This window comes from Urocampus carinirostris, chromosome 20, assembly GCF_059441175.1.
Source record: "Urocampus carinirostris isolate Australia breed hairy pipefish chromosome 20, RoL_Ucar_1.0, whole genome shotgun sequence".
Classification (NCBI taxonomy): Eukaryota; Metazoa; Chordata; class Actinopteri; order Syngnathiformes; family Syngnathidae; genus Urocampus; species Urocampus carinirostris.
The window spans coordinates 26509732-26525224 of NC_142368.1; the positions used below are offsets into that span (position 1 = coordinate 26509732).

Sequence of the window (15493 nt, forward strand, 5' to 3'; positions counted from 1 at the left end):
ACTCAAAATCCTCAGCATGGGGAAATAAAAAACCTTGAGAAGGGGCCGCACAAGAGGTTTCCAAGATGACCGGGCTGCAATAGATGTTGCAAGAGCATCATCAGACATTGCAGTTATTTTTGTATTATTTTCGTGGTATGTCTGCAGTCAGATTGTAGTATTTCTGTAGTATTTTTGTAGTATTTCCGCAGTAGTATGTTTTTAGTATTTGCATAATGGAATTTTAGTAGTATTTCTATCATAATACTTTTGTAGTGATCAGCAGCGTCAAAGCATTTAAAATAGTTTGTTAAAAATAAAACAAAACTGGCTTTTACGTTTTGGCACTCGGGGGCAACGCTTCTGAAAGCGTATTTATACATTTTGGCACTGAATCAGTTAAGATATACATTCAGGTCAAATTTATAGACGTAAAGACATGGACACTGCTAGCATTTTATTCTAATATTGCTGATTTCAAGCACAGTTACAGATTATTGACATTTGACAGTAGCATCTTACATGTTTGCATACACCCTTATAATTTGGAATAACTAGTTTCTTTCCTCACCTTTGCCTACAGGTCATATTTGAAGCGGAGATATCGGACAGAAAAACTGGCTTCATAGTTATAGATGACATTCAAGTGCTCAGCTACCCATGCGGTGAGTCATTATCATGCCAGCAATTAGTTGTTGTTCGCTGAATCGACTCTTATAGCTTTGGCCACTAATTGGACCAAACCGGGGATGGGTCCTGTCGCACTTGAACAGACAGATAAGCTCCAACGAGCGGAAGGTGACTCGAGGGAGACGGGACACGTTGTAGTAGGTAAACGAGAGGAATAAGACACTGGAGGAAAGGGGGAGGGGAAATTGGGGTGAGAGATTGGAGAGAGTGAAGCGGGAAATGAAAAGGTATTAGGTCAATCATGGAGAGAGGAGATTCTGACCACTCAGCTCTCTTTACTCAGCGAACAGTAGCTGTCTTGTCCCAAAGCGACAAGGGGTCACACTCTGCTTTAAATTCACGTGACGTTCCGAAGCGTCGTTTCCGCAACGCCGTAGGCTTCGCGCTTAAAAGGGGAAAAAACACACCCGTGTGCGAGTTCATCCAACGCCGCTAACAGGAGGAATAAAAGCAATTAAAGTTTTGCTTCGGCATCTGTCTACTCGCAGCAGTGACACATTTGAGCGTGTCCTGACTCGTAATGGATTCCATTGATTTTGAGTCAGAATAGTCAAAAGTGTACTCCGTTCAAGTTGTCACCCCTGCTCAGTTTAAGGTTGTCAAATTTTGTCAGTAAAGTGACCTGGAAGCAGTGTGAATATTAAGAGGAGAACCCGCAACTTCCACAGTGGATGCATTCATTCTCACAGCTGCATTTGTGGACACACACAGGTTTGTGTGTGTTTGTGTGTTTTCAGCTTTTATCTATGATTGCAATCACATCCCCGGAATAAAAATAGCCTCACAGCCTCTTGGAGGGGTTTATTCCATACATCAGTGTGGTGCTTAAGTATTAGAAGCTGTGACATTGTGACAGCGATCTTTGCAGCCAGTGGCTGTTAGGATCCGCATTTCTCTGACACCCCGGGAATCTAATCGGAGTAATAGTGAACAAATCACAGCAGGTTACAAAATGTCGCGAAATGTGTACGTTGTTTGCACCTCTGTCTGTTAAATTCAAGTGTGTTTTCTTCTGAAATAATTTTGGAAAAGGGTGAACACAAAGTATTCTGAATCTGATATTATTGTATTACTCTATAGATAAATCACCTCATTTCCTGCGTCTTGGCGACGTTGAGGTGAATGCCGGACAGAACGCTACCTTTCAATGCATTGCAACCGGGAGAGACACAACCAACAATAAACTTTGGCTTCAGGTAAAGATATTTCAACAGTGCGAACAAATAAACAGGTGATTAAAAAACTAATAAAAAGAAAGTTTTGCTCCATTGGCAGAAAATGTTGCTTTTACTTCAGGTGTAATTTTTTGAAAATTGAAGTTGTAAATTTGAGTAAAATAAGGTAATTCATACTGAAAAAGAAATAAATTGTCTATTATGGCAGTTGGTAGATTTTTTTCATCTTGTTGGATACAATTTCTTAAAATGGCTAAAATATTTTTGCTAATCTTGGGTATGATTTTATCAGCAAAACAAGTTATAAGATAAATAAGAAAAAAATGTAAAACATGTATTTTCACAGTAAGATACCAAAGCCCTGTTAAAAAAATATTGTCCCATTTAACAATTTAACTCAATATTTAAGTAAAACCAAGCAAATTCCCAAGTGAAATAAGCAAACACCAATCAGACGATAGATTAGTTTGCTCATTTTAAAAATCTCTTGGTTGAATTTTGGTAAAAATGTTCTCTAAAAATAAGAAAAGTATCTCTAATATGCTACGCGAAATGTTTTCTATTTCGTAAAATAATAAATATTTATTTAAATAAGGATAAAATACCTGAAAAAGAACAAACATGTCTCACTGTGGGGTAAGAACTTATTTAGTGCAATATGGGTTAACAATTTATATTTTGGATTACATATCAGTTACTTTTATTGTAACTGTCCTCACTTTATTATCATTAATTGTTTGCGATTGTAAAACAATAAGCAAATGACCACTCGGTATAAAATATACGTGCCTTTTTAAACATGGCACACAGATACGTCCAGGTTGCATCATTTATGTTATGAATAATTAAATGAAAAAATAGACAAAATGATTTTTTAACTACATGCACACTAAAGCAACCATAAGGAGAGCACGGTACATGGAATCATATAACAAAAAAATCACCCCGAGCCATACGCCCTGACAGCTAATGGATGCTGATTTCATTACAACGTTGCTGTAGTCATGACCTTTAAACGTGTCATCAGTGAGGACGACTTACAAATCGTGTGTGGTTTATAGCGGCGAAACGGCGAAGACATTCCCGTGTCCAAGAGGAAGAATATCAACCACCGGCGATTCTCTGCATCGTTTCATCTCAACGAAGTCACCAATCAGGATCAAGACCTGTACCGCTGCATCACCCAGTCGGAGCGGGGCTCTGGGGCGTCCAACTTTGCTGGGCTTATTGTCAGAGGTGAGTGTTTCTTCCAAATTGTGCAAACATATTCTTGATAAGTGTGATGTGCTTTAGCTACACCTCTGGACAGATTTTTTTAGATGAGCATGAGGCTTACACTATTCATATTGCAACACATGACATGCTGATCGGGTAAGTAAATGAAATCCCTGTCCGGGACCATCACACACAACCAGGGCCAATTAGCAAATAGGCCTGTTCTTTCAAATAAAACAACAGTTATGCATTATGAGATATTTGCATGATAGAACAGGTTATGATATGATAAAAAAATGTTGCCTAGCTATATTAGCTATAGCTATATGTCATGTTATATTATAATTGTTTTTTAATGACACTTTACTGTTTCTTTTTTATGGTGATAATAAGTATCTATTTGGAGATTGTCCAAATAAAGACTAGACAAAAAGATTCATAATTATGAATAAAATATACAAGAAAATAAAAAAGAAAATAATGAACATTACATGTCCTTCCTATCACAGTTCACGGATACCTTATCTACCTGGATTGTAGGGGCAGAGCTTCTTGTAGTTTGTCTTGGGCACCCTGGCAGTGCCCATCCCACTCCAAGCCTTTTTTTGTGGAAGGGTACCACAAATCCAATACTTTTACCCACTGGCAGATACGTTTTCTCATATAAAGTATTAATTTAACTTGAACATATTTTAAGGTGTGTTATTTTGAAGTAAATCTAAAAAAAAATAGCTGGATCGTCTGTGTCTGTAGATGTGGTAGTATTCTGAAAAAAATGCGAGAACATTTTGTTAGCTGCCATATCAGATTATTTTGATCATTTTAAGGATGACCATTATAGATTAATAATGTTTAAATATATACAAACAAATTATAATGAAAATAATATGCCAAATAAACAATTGCAATGTATGGAGTACCGTATTTTCCGCACTATAAGGCGCACCTAAAAGTCTTATTTTTTTTCAAAAGCTGACCATCCGCCTTATAACACAGTGCGCCTTATATATGGCTCAATATTAAATTCGCAAGGTCTCGCAACTACGAGAAACAGCCGCCGACTCCATTTTTCGCGCTGTGCATACTGGGAAATATTAAACGATTGGTAGTTGCCGGGGCTCGTGTTGTATTTGTTTACTAAGTGGCAAAATGGCTACCCCATTAAACTGCTTAATTCATATTCAACAAATACAGTATTTGTCTGAATCCAGGGTTATGACTGGTGAAGATGTAAAGCACAATTTACCTTAAACAAACGCAGAATTATTCAGAATGTCACGTTTGAGAGAGAGAGAGAGAGCGAGAGAGAGAGAGAGAGCGAGATTCTCTTTCATACGTGCATTTGTAGAAGAAAATGGCTCCTGTTAAGAGACACACGTACAACGCCGAGTTTAAACTCAAAGCGATCAGTCACGCAGCACAACACGGCAATAGAGCGGCAGCGAGAGAGTTAAACTTAAATGAATCGATGGTACGGAAGTGGAGAAAGGATGAAGATAAGCTCCGCCAAGTAAGGAAAACTCAACAAAGTTTCCGTGGCAATAAAGCAAGATGGCCAGAGTTAGAGGAGACACTTGAACAGTGGGTTGTTCAACAAAGAGCGGCAAGCAGAAGTGTCAGTACGATAACTCTGCGTATGAAGGCAACAGCGCTGGCACAAAAACACCGGACGTGTTGGATGGCCCATTCACTGAGATATGGTCAATTCGAACACAGCAGAAGAAGAATTCGAGGGATTCGTCGATGAGGAGCTTATAGAGTGATCTTTGTTTTTCTTTTGTGTGTTTACGTTTTACATTTTACAGTTATTATGTTATTGCTTTGCACTCGTTGTTTTTGCACATTACGAGTGTCACTTTATTGCGATTGCACTAACGTTTCATTTAAAATAACAGTATCAGACGTTTTTTTCTTTGCGTGTTGACTAAATGGACAAAAAATAAAATGATATGTCGATGTTGTTCAAAGATGTTAAAGATGTGTCACGAAAATGCTTTACCTCAGAGAAAATAATAAAACGGCTGTTTATTTATTTTGGGAGTGAATGGAGTTGTGGAAAGCTTGTTTGTTAATAAAGTTTGACCTTTTTGAATGTTTTGGTGACATTCCCTTGAGCGTGGCAACATCTAGAGGTTGCATAAAGTAACTACATTCTCTACTGTAGTCAAGTCGTCACATTTATTTACCGTAAATAGCCCTTAATCCCAAAAATGTCTCGAAGGACTGCACAGGATTACAATTACAAAATTGCACAATTACCTGATCTTAAACCAGCATGCACTTATAGCGCCTTATAATGGGGTGCGTCTTATGTATGGCATAAGTTTTAAAATATATCATTCATTGAAGGTGCGCCTTATAACATGGTTCAGATTCAGATTCAGATTCAGATCTACTTTATTGTCATTCTAGTACACGTGTATACAGAACGAAATGTCGATGGATCTGACTCCCACAGTTTCCCTCAGTGTCCTTCAGTGTACAGATATAAATAAAGCTGTATTGTGTTATTTACCATAGTGCCGATAGTGCAAGAAGAGACGCTAACCAGATGTGCAAGATGGGCAGTCAGGTTAACAAGTCAGGTACACAGTACCATTATATTGTAAACAATAACACTGTAAGTAATAACACTGTAAGTAACAATAGTGCAGAGATCAAATGTGCAAGGAGTGGCAAGCTATAAAAAAACTGCCACTAGTGCAAAAGTCAAATTAGCAGCCGTTTAGATTTAAGTTAACTATATGTTAGATTGACCATTTAACAGTCTAATGGCCAGGGGGACTAGACTATTGCGGAGCCTGGTGGTCCTGCACCGCACACTGCAGTACCTCTTCCCAGAGGCTAGCAGAGTGAATAGTCCATGATGGGGGTGAGAGGGGTCCCCGGTAATGTTCTTAGCATGGGATAAGCAGCGCTTCTGGCCAATGTCCTGAATGGAGGGAAGTGTAGTCCCGATTATTTTCTCCGCTGTCCTCGTTACCCTCCTCACACTACCCCAGTCGGTAGCGCTGCAGCCTCCACACCACACAGAGATACAGCTGGTCAGGATACTCTCTATGGTGCCCCTGTAGAATGTGATGAGGGATGGTGGGGGCAGGTGGGCTCTCCTCATCCTCCGCAGGAAGTACAGGCGCTGCTGTGCCCTCTTAACCAGAGATGCAGTGTTCACGGACCAGGTGAGTTTGTTTGTGATGTGCACCCCTAGGAACTTGATACTGCTGACAACCTCCACAGCCTTGTTGTTGATGCATGTTGTTGATGGTGCGCCATATAGTGCGGAAAATACGGTAGTTAGGATTTTGTGTTTTCAGTCAACGTGGATTTCTTTCTGACAAATCATTAATTTCGATGTATAGAATTTATAATATCCCTGAAATGCTTATATCATATAATCATTACAAATGACACATTTAAAATACTCAATGTATTTTAAACTTTCGCGCACCCTCTGAAAACGTTTCCCGTACCCAAATTTAGAACAGTATCGAGCATTATATTGACAAACAAGCATAAGAGTGAGTGAGTGTGACCTGCTTCCTTGTGTCTGAGCACAATTTATCTGTCATGTGCAGTTGACACGTGGTTAATAAGGTGTCACCAATGTGTGCTCACCACACGATTCTTTATTCATTCACATTGAATAGCTCACATATTCAGATGATCTCCCCGGGAGGTTTTGGAAACGCACAGGCTGAAGGTGGGAGACATTCCGGAGTAACGGAAAAGAGAGGAGGCAAGTAAAAAAGAGGATAAAAAAAGGTAAATGTAAATTCTCAGCTCATTATCCAAAGAATATTTTCCTATCAGAATAAGGACTGTGTCTGAATATAAAAAACAGATGAACTGTGGTTACTCTGCATATGAGATGGTGCTGAATATAAACAAAAACAGGTAACATTGACCATCATAATACTTAAACTTTATGCAAGGAAGCACTCATTTAGTCAAAGACGTAAAGATATATGATTGATGTCCGTAGCCCTCAATTGCAGTCAATGACTGACCCAAAAAGACAGTCATAAATACTTAGCTGAATACTGAAGAAATCATGCTATTTTTGTATTTTAAAAAAAAAAAAAAAAAAAAAAAACCTAAGAAAGCTAATAGCCTCGCAGCAAGGTTCTGTTGTCTAATCACGGCTGCACCCATCCAAATGATGATGATAAAAATTAGTATGGGCTCAGCATGCGTATTGTACACTTGAAATCAAGGTGCTCTTCCAAGCTGTGAAAATGTTACGCACCCCGGTAGGGATGTGTATTAAAAAAAAAAAGGAAATCCCCGATGAATGTGCGAATGGTATCACAATAAAGAAATGATAGAAGCCCCCTCATGTTTATTTATTAGAATATCAAACCGGGGAAATCAAAGACATACAGATTTATTTTACCGAATGAAATATGCAGTTTTAATACTGTTGCAGGACACGTATACATTGCAAGATTGTAGTTGCGTGAATGTTGCATTTACATACATCCTGTATTCAGATATGAACCCCTTTGTGAAATAGCAGGAGTTTGGGGAAATCACGGTCGGAAAAATGGATCCATGCCAATCTAAGAGAAGGGGGGATGGGTCATGTTCTTAGATAGGACTTGTGTACCTTAGTGTCGGGACGTCGATCCCAGCTTTGATTTCGAGAAGCAGCATTTGTTCGCTGAGCGATGTTAAGATTGCATGCGGGTGGTTAGGCACGGGCCCGGTGTACTGATATTTATGTGGATGATGGAGAGGTACCATTATAGGCTTCCCGTTGTTTGTGCTTCTGGGACACATTTTTTTCTATTTGCACGGTCGCACGATGGGACTAAGATCTGACGTGGGATAATGTTCGCCAAACTATTTGTTGACAGATATTATATCTGTTTGTCAACATTGTAATGAATTTATTGAATTGTTCCCCAAATATAACTTTCCAATCGATTGCAGCTGATCAATATTTTTGTCATATGTGGAGGCAGTTACTGTCCTGCAAAAATGAATGATTAAAAAAATGGTGAATTCTAGAATTGTTACTTATCAATTGTTGACAGGAATGTATTACTATAAGTGTCACGGAACAGAGCAGGAAACAGGAAAAAAGGACCCATTCGCGTGGACGTACTCACAATTTATTGGGGAAAAGAAAAGTTGTCCAAAAAACAAACGAATCAGATCAAAAACAAAACAGGGTCAAACGCAGGCAAATTTACAGACTAGGTATTTCTCAGAGTCCAACGGAACTTGCAGAAATCTCACAGAAGGTTCACAAAAATCTCACAGGGTTTAACAAACGCCCAGGCAAAGCACAGCTCAAAGGAACGCGTTTAAGTACTCCAAGAAGCATTCAGTCAACGCGTCTCAGCCGATGTCCATGGGCGGGGCCAATTGGGCGCCGTGGCAATCGCGCCAGAATCCGGCGCCACCTGGCTGGGACCAACTGGGCGCCATGGCAACCGCGCCAGACGTGACAATAAGAAACTAATGACATTTTTCTAAGGATAAAATTCCATATCTGATTATCTAATACCATGACCATGAAAACTTTATTCGAACATTAAAATAAAAACAGAACAAAAACAATAACTCAACAACAAAATAATGTTACATAATATGTTCGAAAAGCGGTAGTAAGAAGCAAAATGCTTATATTCTCTACCCCTTCATCTTCTCTATTAAATACACCAATGGTTTAACATCAATTGTAATAATATTAATAATAACAGTTATGGTATTACAATAGCAACAATCACACAAAGTTAACCATAGTTCTAGCACGCTCTATTCCCAATCTCTCGTATCACTCATACCCCATTTTCTTCATCTCTGTATTCCGCCAGGAATGTTTTTTTGTATTCAGATTTGAACAAGTGAATAGTTGGACATTATTTGATCTCGTCTTGTATATTGTTCCAAAGCTTGACTCCACACACAGACACACACATACTTTTCCTGGTGGTTCTCACCTTTGGGATTATGAATTTACTACAGCCCCTTAAATTATAATTTCCCTCTTTCCGAATGAATAATTTATTGATGTTTTCTGGCACTACGTTTTGTTGACCTTAAATAGCAGTTGTGCAGTGAAAAATTTTACTAAATCATCTAATTTTAATAATTTGGACTGCAGGAATAAAATATTAGTATGATCTCGATATCCTACCCTGTGAATGGTTCTAATTGCACGTTTTGGGAGGATAAAAAGGGGCTGTCGTGAACTTTTGTAATTATTGCCCCAGACTTCTGCACAATATGTTAAGTATGGCAGAAATAGAGAACAATACAATAAATACAATGCATTATAGTTTAAAATGAATTTGGCTTTACTAATTATTGAAATGCTTTTAGATACTTTAGTTTGTATGTGTCTGATGTGTGTTTTCCAGCTTAATTTATTGTCTATTATGACCCCTAAAAACTTAATTTCTGATACAGCGTCTATTGCAGCACCATCCATTTTTACTTCTAAATCTTGATTTGCCTTGCCATTACCAAATAATATTACTTTGGTTTTATTTAAATTTAAAGATAATTTATTTACATCTATCATTACTTTTAGGTTAATTAATTGACAACTAATACAGGTTACCAAATCAATATAGTTATCATTTGAATAGAAAATGTTAGTGTCTTCTGCAAATATTACTATTTTCAATAGTTCTGAAACATTAAAAATATCGTTAATATATAAATTAAATAACTTCGGACCCAGGATAGAACCCTGTGGTACTCCACAACAGATGTCCAAGTATTCAGATGACAACTCTCACATTTTTACATATTGCTTCCTCCCTGTCAAATAACTTTGAATCCATTGAAATAACTGATGCCATATCTTTCCATTTTTTTAATAGTACATTATGATTAATGTTATCAAATGCTTTTTTTAAGTCAATAAATACCCTGAATGCGTATCTCTTTTTTTCTATGCTATGGGTGATATCTTCTACTGCATCAATAATAGCCATGGTTGCTGATCTGTTTGCTCTAAAACCATATTGACTTTCTTTCATTAATCAATTTATGTTTATCTACAGATTGTTCTAGTCTATTATTGTAAAGTTTCTCTAATATTTTAGAGAACTCAGGACGCAGAGATACAGGTTTATAGTTTGTAAAAATTAGCGTGTTTCCATTTTTGTATATTGGTATAACTTTTGCTATTTTCATTTAAATTGGAAATTTGCCTGTTAGAAATAATAGATTGTAGGTCAATGTTTTCACAATGTTATTTATAATTTCCTTAACTAGTACAATATCGATGTCAAAACAATCCATGGACGTTTTGTTTTTACAGTTGTTAACCACGTCTAAGATCTCTGATTCCATAACCCCAGATAAAAACACGGTCTTGGAGTTCATTTTTATCAGTGACTCAAATTGCTTACTACTGCACTCTGGGATATTTGCTGCTAGCTCTGGTCCAAGATTTACAAAATAACTATTGAAATTCTCCACAACTTGATTTACATCTTTAGTACTGGAGTTTGATATAGTCCCTAGTGTGATACCAAGTACTGATATTACTTAACACCCACCCCTTCAAGAGACAGCTGTAAAAAAAGGCAATGACCCTCTATAATATTTTATTTTATTTTCAAATGAGACCATAAGATTTTACTTGGGAAAAAAAAGGTCTAGAAGTGTTTTGCATGAATTATAAATTAGGGTTGCAACAAATGATTATTTGGATTTTCGCTTGTCAGTCGATTATTGTGTCAATTAATTGGATGAACTGTCCTTTTTTTGAATACCCAACCCTGTATTATAAAACAGAAGATTATTGAACATGAAACAGAAATTAAGTATTACTTAGCTACTAGTTTCAATTAATTACCAGCGTGAGAATGAACCATTCAAGTAACAAATAAACAGTCAATACATACTTATAAAGTGGACAATTGCACACCTAAGACTTGTAAATAATTAGTCATAAAAGGAAATAAAATTAAATAGATTTCTTGAAAAGAAAAAATATAACTTAAATTGCGACCCAGGTTTTTGTTCAAGCGTTAGCTAATTGTAATAGAACAACAATAATGACAAAAGTTGGTCATATTGACGGTCAAGATGCCTGGAAATTTGAGGTTTTAAATACTAAAGACTAAACCAGACATGTCAAACATACGGCCCACCGTCCGGATCTGGCCCCTTTGGATGATGTAATCTGGCCCGCAATGATAATTTTCTAGAAAATATGATTTTTTAAATGATGCAAACCAAATGCTCTCTGCGGTCGCTATAGGACAGTTATAAATTTGTACAGCATGGTGAGATGGTTCATGTGTAAAATTAAATTTACTCGACTGTTAATATGAACAAGTTAACACATTTAATTCCAAACATAAAAATATTTTTAGGCTAAATGATCTAATACTGGAAAACAAAGCTAAAATCTTTTACTGTTCCAGCCTGCCTGAGAACAGAAAGTCTGGAACCAGACCCAAAGCCAAACTTGTTTTTATATCCCTGTTCTAAACAAAAAATTGATTAGTTCTTTACCCTCTCTTGTAAATATAAACTTTAAATTGCTAAAATATAGTTAGAATGTCGCGATTAATTAGTCACAATGTTAATAAGAATCACTCAGAATGTGCTTAGTATCCACACTATACAGTGTATGTTTTTGTTTGTCAGTAGTGGTTGCATCAAGGAGCAGCTCTAATAAAGCCCTCTGGTTGGTTTCCCGCAGTGACAGAGCACATCATCATGACATACACACACTCACCCCCATGCCAGCTTTTATCATACGCAAGCCGTGCCCTAAAAAGCTCTTGCAGTATTACCGTCATGCCTGGCCTACACTCGTATTGATCAACTTCAGCAATGTTTTTGTTCTTGGATTCCTCCGATTTTTTTCATCATCTTAAATTTTTATTCGTTATTGCACACTTCTATATTTCCCTTTGTGCAACTCTGAAAATAAATATGTCTTTTTTAAAGGGACACTGTAATATTTGACCACTGGCTGTCGCTGTAATGTGTAGTGCAACTGAAAACAAGTGCAACAAAGCACGAGGAAGATTAAAAACTACGGAGACTAGAAATCACCAAGCTGCCTATTTTTTTTCTCAGTTTTGGGCCCTACCTTTTGCAAGCCTTTTGGTTTTTGGCTGCATTACAACTATTTCACAGTGTCCCTTTGAAAAAAAATGATTAAACTTTTTTCACGGTCCCAACCATTCAGCCCTAGGTTGTGTTTTATGTTTTTTTAGGGTGCATGATCCAACTTTTCCAGCCAAAGACGCAAATTGATTTTCTCAGACCAATAGATTGAATTTATTTGATACAGTAGTTGTACTTTTGGCATCTTCACGTTTCTTTAGATAGGTTTCGTGTCAAGGCACCACCAACAAATGCTAAGGAAATTGATAACCATCTGCTTTCGTAGGGTCTGCTTTCATGGGTCTCTAACACTCATTGGCGGCCCATTGGGTACTGCAGCTCCCGACCACTGACCACTCCAAGCAGCCGAATCTAATAATCTATCAGAACCAACACCTTGATTGATGCAAATGTTTCTTATGCACACGTTTCAACTAACCACAGCCCCAAAAACCTCGCCCAAGTAGAATGCCCAACAACGCCAGGCTGTTTGCTTGTATGTCAACTTTTGGAAGTCATATGAAATGCATACAAATAAATATGACATGACTCGAATTTAAAAGGGATTCACCAATCACTGTTTCCACAAAATTAAGGACATTTTTACAGAGTAATCGCCTGACATGTTAAGGCTCTTCTAACACTTATCCGTTTTTTTTTTTTTTTTTTTTTTTTTTTTTTTTGGTTGAAGGTCTGAAAAAGCTGTCCGGAACCGAATTTGTTGAAAATACCAAAATTGAGGGCAAAAGCAATTAAAAAGCAAACATTTCCTTAGAGGAATAATTAAATTAATAATGTGATGCTGGAGAATTAGAACACACAAACACATTACACCCATGTTTACTCAATATCATTATTTACATTTGACCTCAAAAAGAGATTAACACATGATTAATAATACAAAAGATTTTGACAACAAACCCATCTTATCACATCAACACCATTGATGATTTGTTGTTTTTTTAGGCCAACTGTAAAAATTTCAAGCAATGGGGAAAAAAAGGGCTGATAATAAAAAAAAAACAAGACGCCAACTTCAGCACTCTCTGGAGTTGCAAAACGACCCACAATACCATCTTTCTGTTGTATATGTATTATTTATGTTTGAGATGAGTCACTTGGTTTTAAAGTAACACACAATCTTGCATTCTAATTAGAAAACCAATGATTGAACCCTTTCAATTGATTTTTGTATCCTATTTTATCATCCTTCTTTTCTGTCGCTCTGAGCATGCACGCTGCTGATGTCATAATGTTTCTAAACCAGCTTCAACACTCATTACCTGAAATCAAGCTAGCATGCTGTCAAACTGCAGCTTTTTATGTGTTGGGGGAAAATGTCTTTTTCAGGCTGACAGCCTCATTCAACTTACTTTCAAATGCACTGTAACACAAACATAAACAAACATAATAATGCACACAGGGGAAAGAGACGTGATTGCAGCGTGTGTTGAAAGTCTGGGAACAAAAATCCAAGTAGACTGGATTGCCTATAGAAAAAAATAAAGATACTTTGTAATGATAAGGCTGCATAACAATCACAGGTTTCTAAAACATATTTTATTAGGTGTAGACCATTAAAGATTTTTAAGGGAAATTGTGTATTGTTTGATCACTAGATGTTGTTGTATTGTGTTGTGCAAGTGAAACGAGTGTTAAAAAGTACAAGTCTACAAACTACAGTGACTTTAAGACAGCAAACCACACCATTTTAATTCAAATTATTTTGCCTAATATTTCATATGGTTTTTAATTTTTAAGGTACCTATAGCAGCAAGATGGCGGGCAACCATATGTGCCCCCTTCAGGTGAGGCTCATGTTATGTAAAATAAATGCTAATTTCTTGACATATGAGTTTATAAAATTAAGTTCATATCATAATTAGTGTGATTTAGCTTATTTCTTAAATCAATATTGTTTACTTCATAAATATACATTTTCTTATTTCTTGGACGCACTAAATATTACACTCTGTCCCTTAAACGAATTTGTGGTCTACAAGAATGCACAATTGTTATTCAATTGTTTATTTATCTATTTTTATGAGTTAGATTCTCTGATGTAGTGTTTTGTTTATTCATTTATCCTCCTTTATAGGGTTTCTTTATGATTTTTGTGTTATTTATTTGACAAACATACAAGACTGTCGCAGAAAACTTTTTTTCTTTTAGCTTTTAGTTGAACCTGAAAATAAATGGTCAGAAATAAGCAAATTATGTAAATTAAAAATGTTCAAAAATTGCTAAAATCGAGATTGTGAGATTATTTAAAAGAAAATTTGATGATATTTCTGCAATATTGCCCACCCCTAATTATATACATGCATATGACATGTATGCATTATATTGCAGCCTTGGCACCTTTGTAGTTTTTTTAAATCTAGAGTCTAAATTCCAGACTTACACTGAAACGAAATACAAACACGAAAACACCCAGGAGTCCTGTATTACTAAGTAACAACAATAAAACCCACTATAAATTTGCATAAAATACCAGATAATTGAGAAAAAGGAAAACTTATAGTCACAGTCTACATTTAATGATGCAGGTTCACCCCGTGACATGATTATTTAAACCCATAATAAGCAGAATAAGTCGCAACATTTTCACTGTGTTAGCGTGTTTGTAGCCGCTTCTGTTGTTCAAAGCCTTTTTGGATTCCTTCTTCTGAAGGCGTATAGCCGTTTGATGAGCTGCGTCTTCAAAAAAGGTTGCTCTTGCTTTAATATCATCATAATTATAATTCTATGCAGCTACCGGTACACATCTAACCAAGAAAACTGAAGAGATACATAAAACATCACATCTACAAGCTGCCATCTAAATTAGATATATTACAGTATGTGATGTGCTGCAGCACTTTATAAATACAACATAGCATGATATTATTAGTATTATTACTGGACTTAAATACATTTTTAGCTCTCAAGACATTGAGTTCATAACAGGGCTCATACGGGTGCTTGAAGTCTTTGAAAATGCTTGAATTGAAATGTTGTTTAAAGTTTGAAAAAGGCTTGAATTTTGGGCAAAGTGCTTGTAAACGTTTGAAATTGTTGCCATGTTTCTTAATAAGTCTGCTTTAAAATGACGTAGACACTGGTCTGTGGTGGCTTCGCTTCACTTTTGCATTTATTCTTTTGTTTTTAATGGCAACTGGCATTAGTTTATATGGCATTTTTTCTATAAAGTGTTATTGCCCCCTATGAGTCATACCTAAGAGGATATGTGCATGCTACATCCAAACAGGGCACAATGAAATGTGCATTAGTCAAGTCAAGTCACATTTAATTATATAGCCCTTAATCACCAAAATGTCTCAAAGGACTGCACAGGAATACAATTA

General features: G+C 36.5%; 1 protein-coding gene across 15 annotated transcripts in view; it reads left to right on the top strand.

The window, feature by feature from the left end:
- ptprk (protein tyrosine phosphatase receptor type K) overlaps positions 1–15493 on the top strand; it is a 148615-nt gene that overhangs the window by 73419 nt on the left and 59703 nt on the right. For all 15 annotated transcript variants that reach the window (XM_088324973.1, XM_088324975.1, XM_088324974.1 and 12 more), the window contains 3 exons: positions 563–644; positions 1750–1865; positions 2906–3080. In XM_088324973.1, coding sequence (XP_088181099.1) covers positions 563–644; positions 1750–1865; positions 2906–3080 — 373 coding nt within the window. The remainder of the gene's footprint in view (positions 1–562; positions 645–1749; positions 1866–2905; positions 3081–15493) is intronic.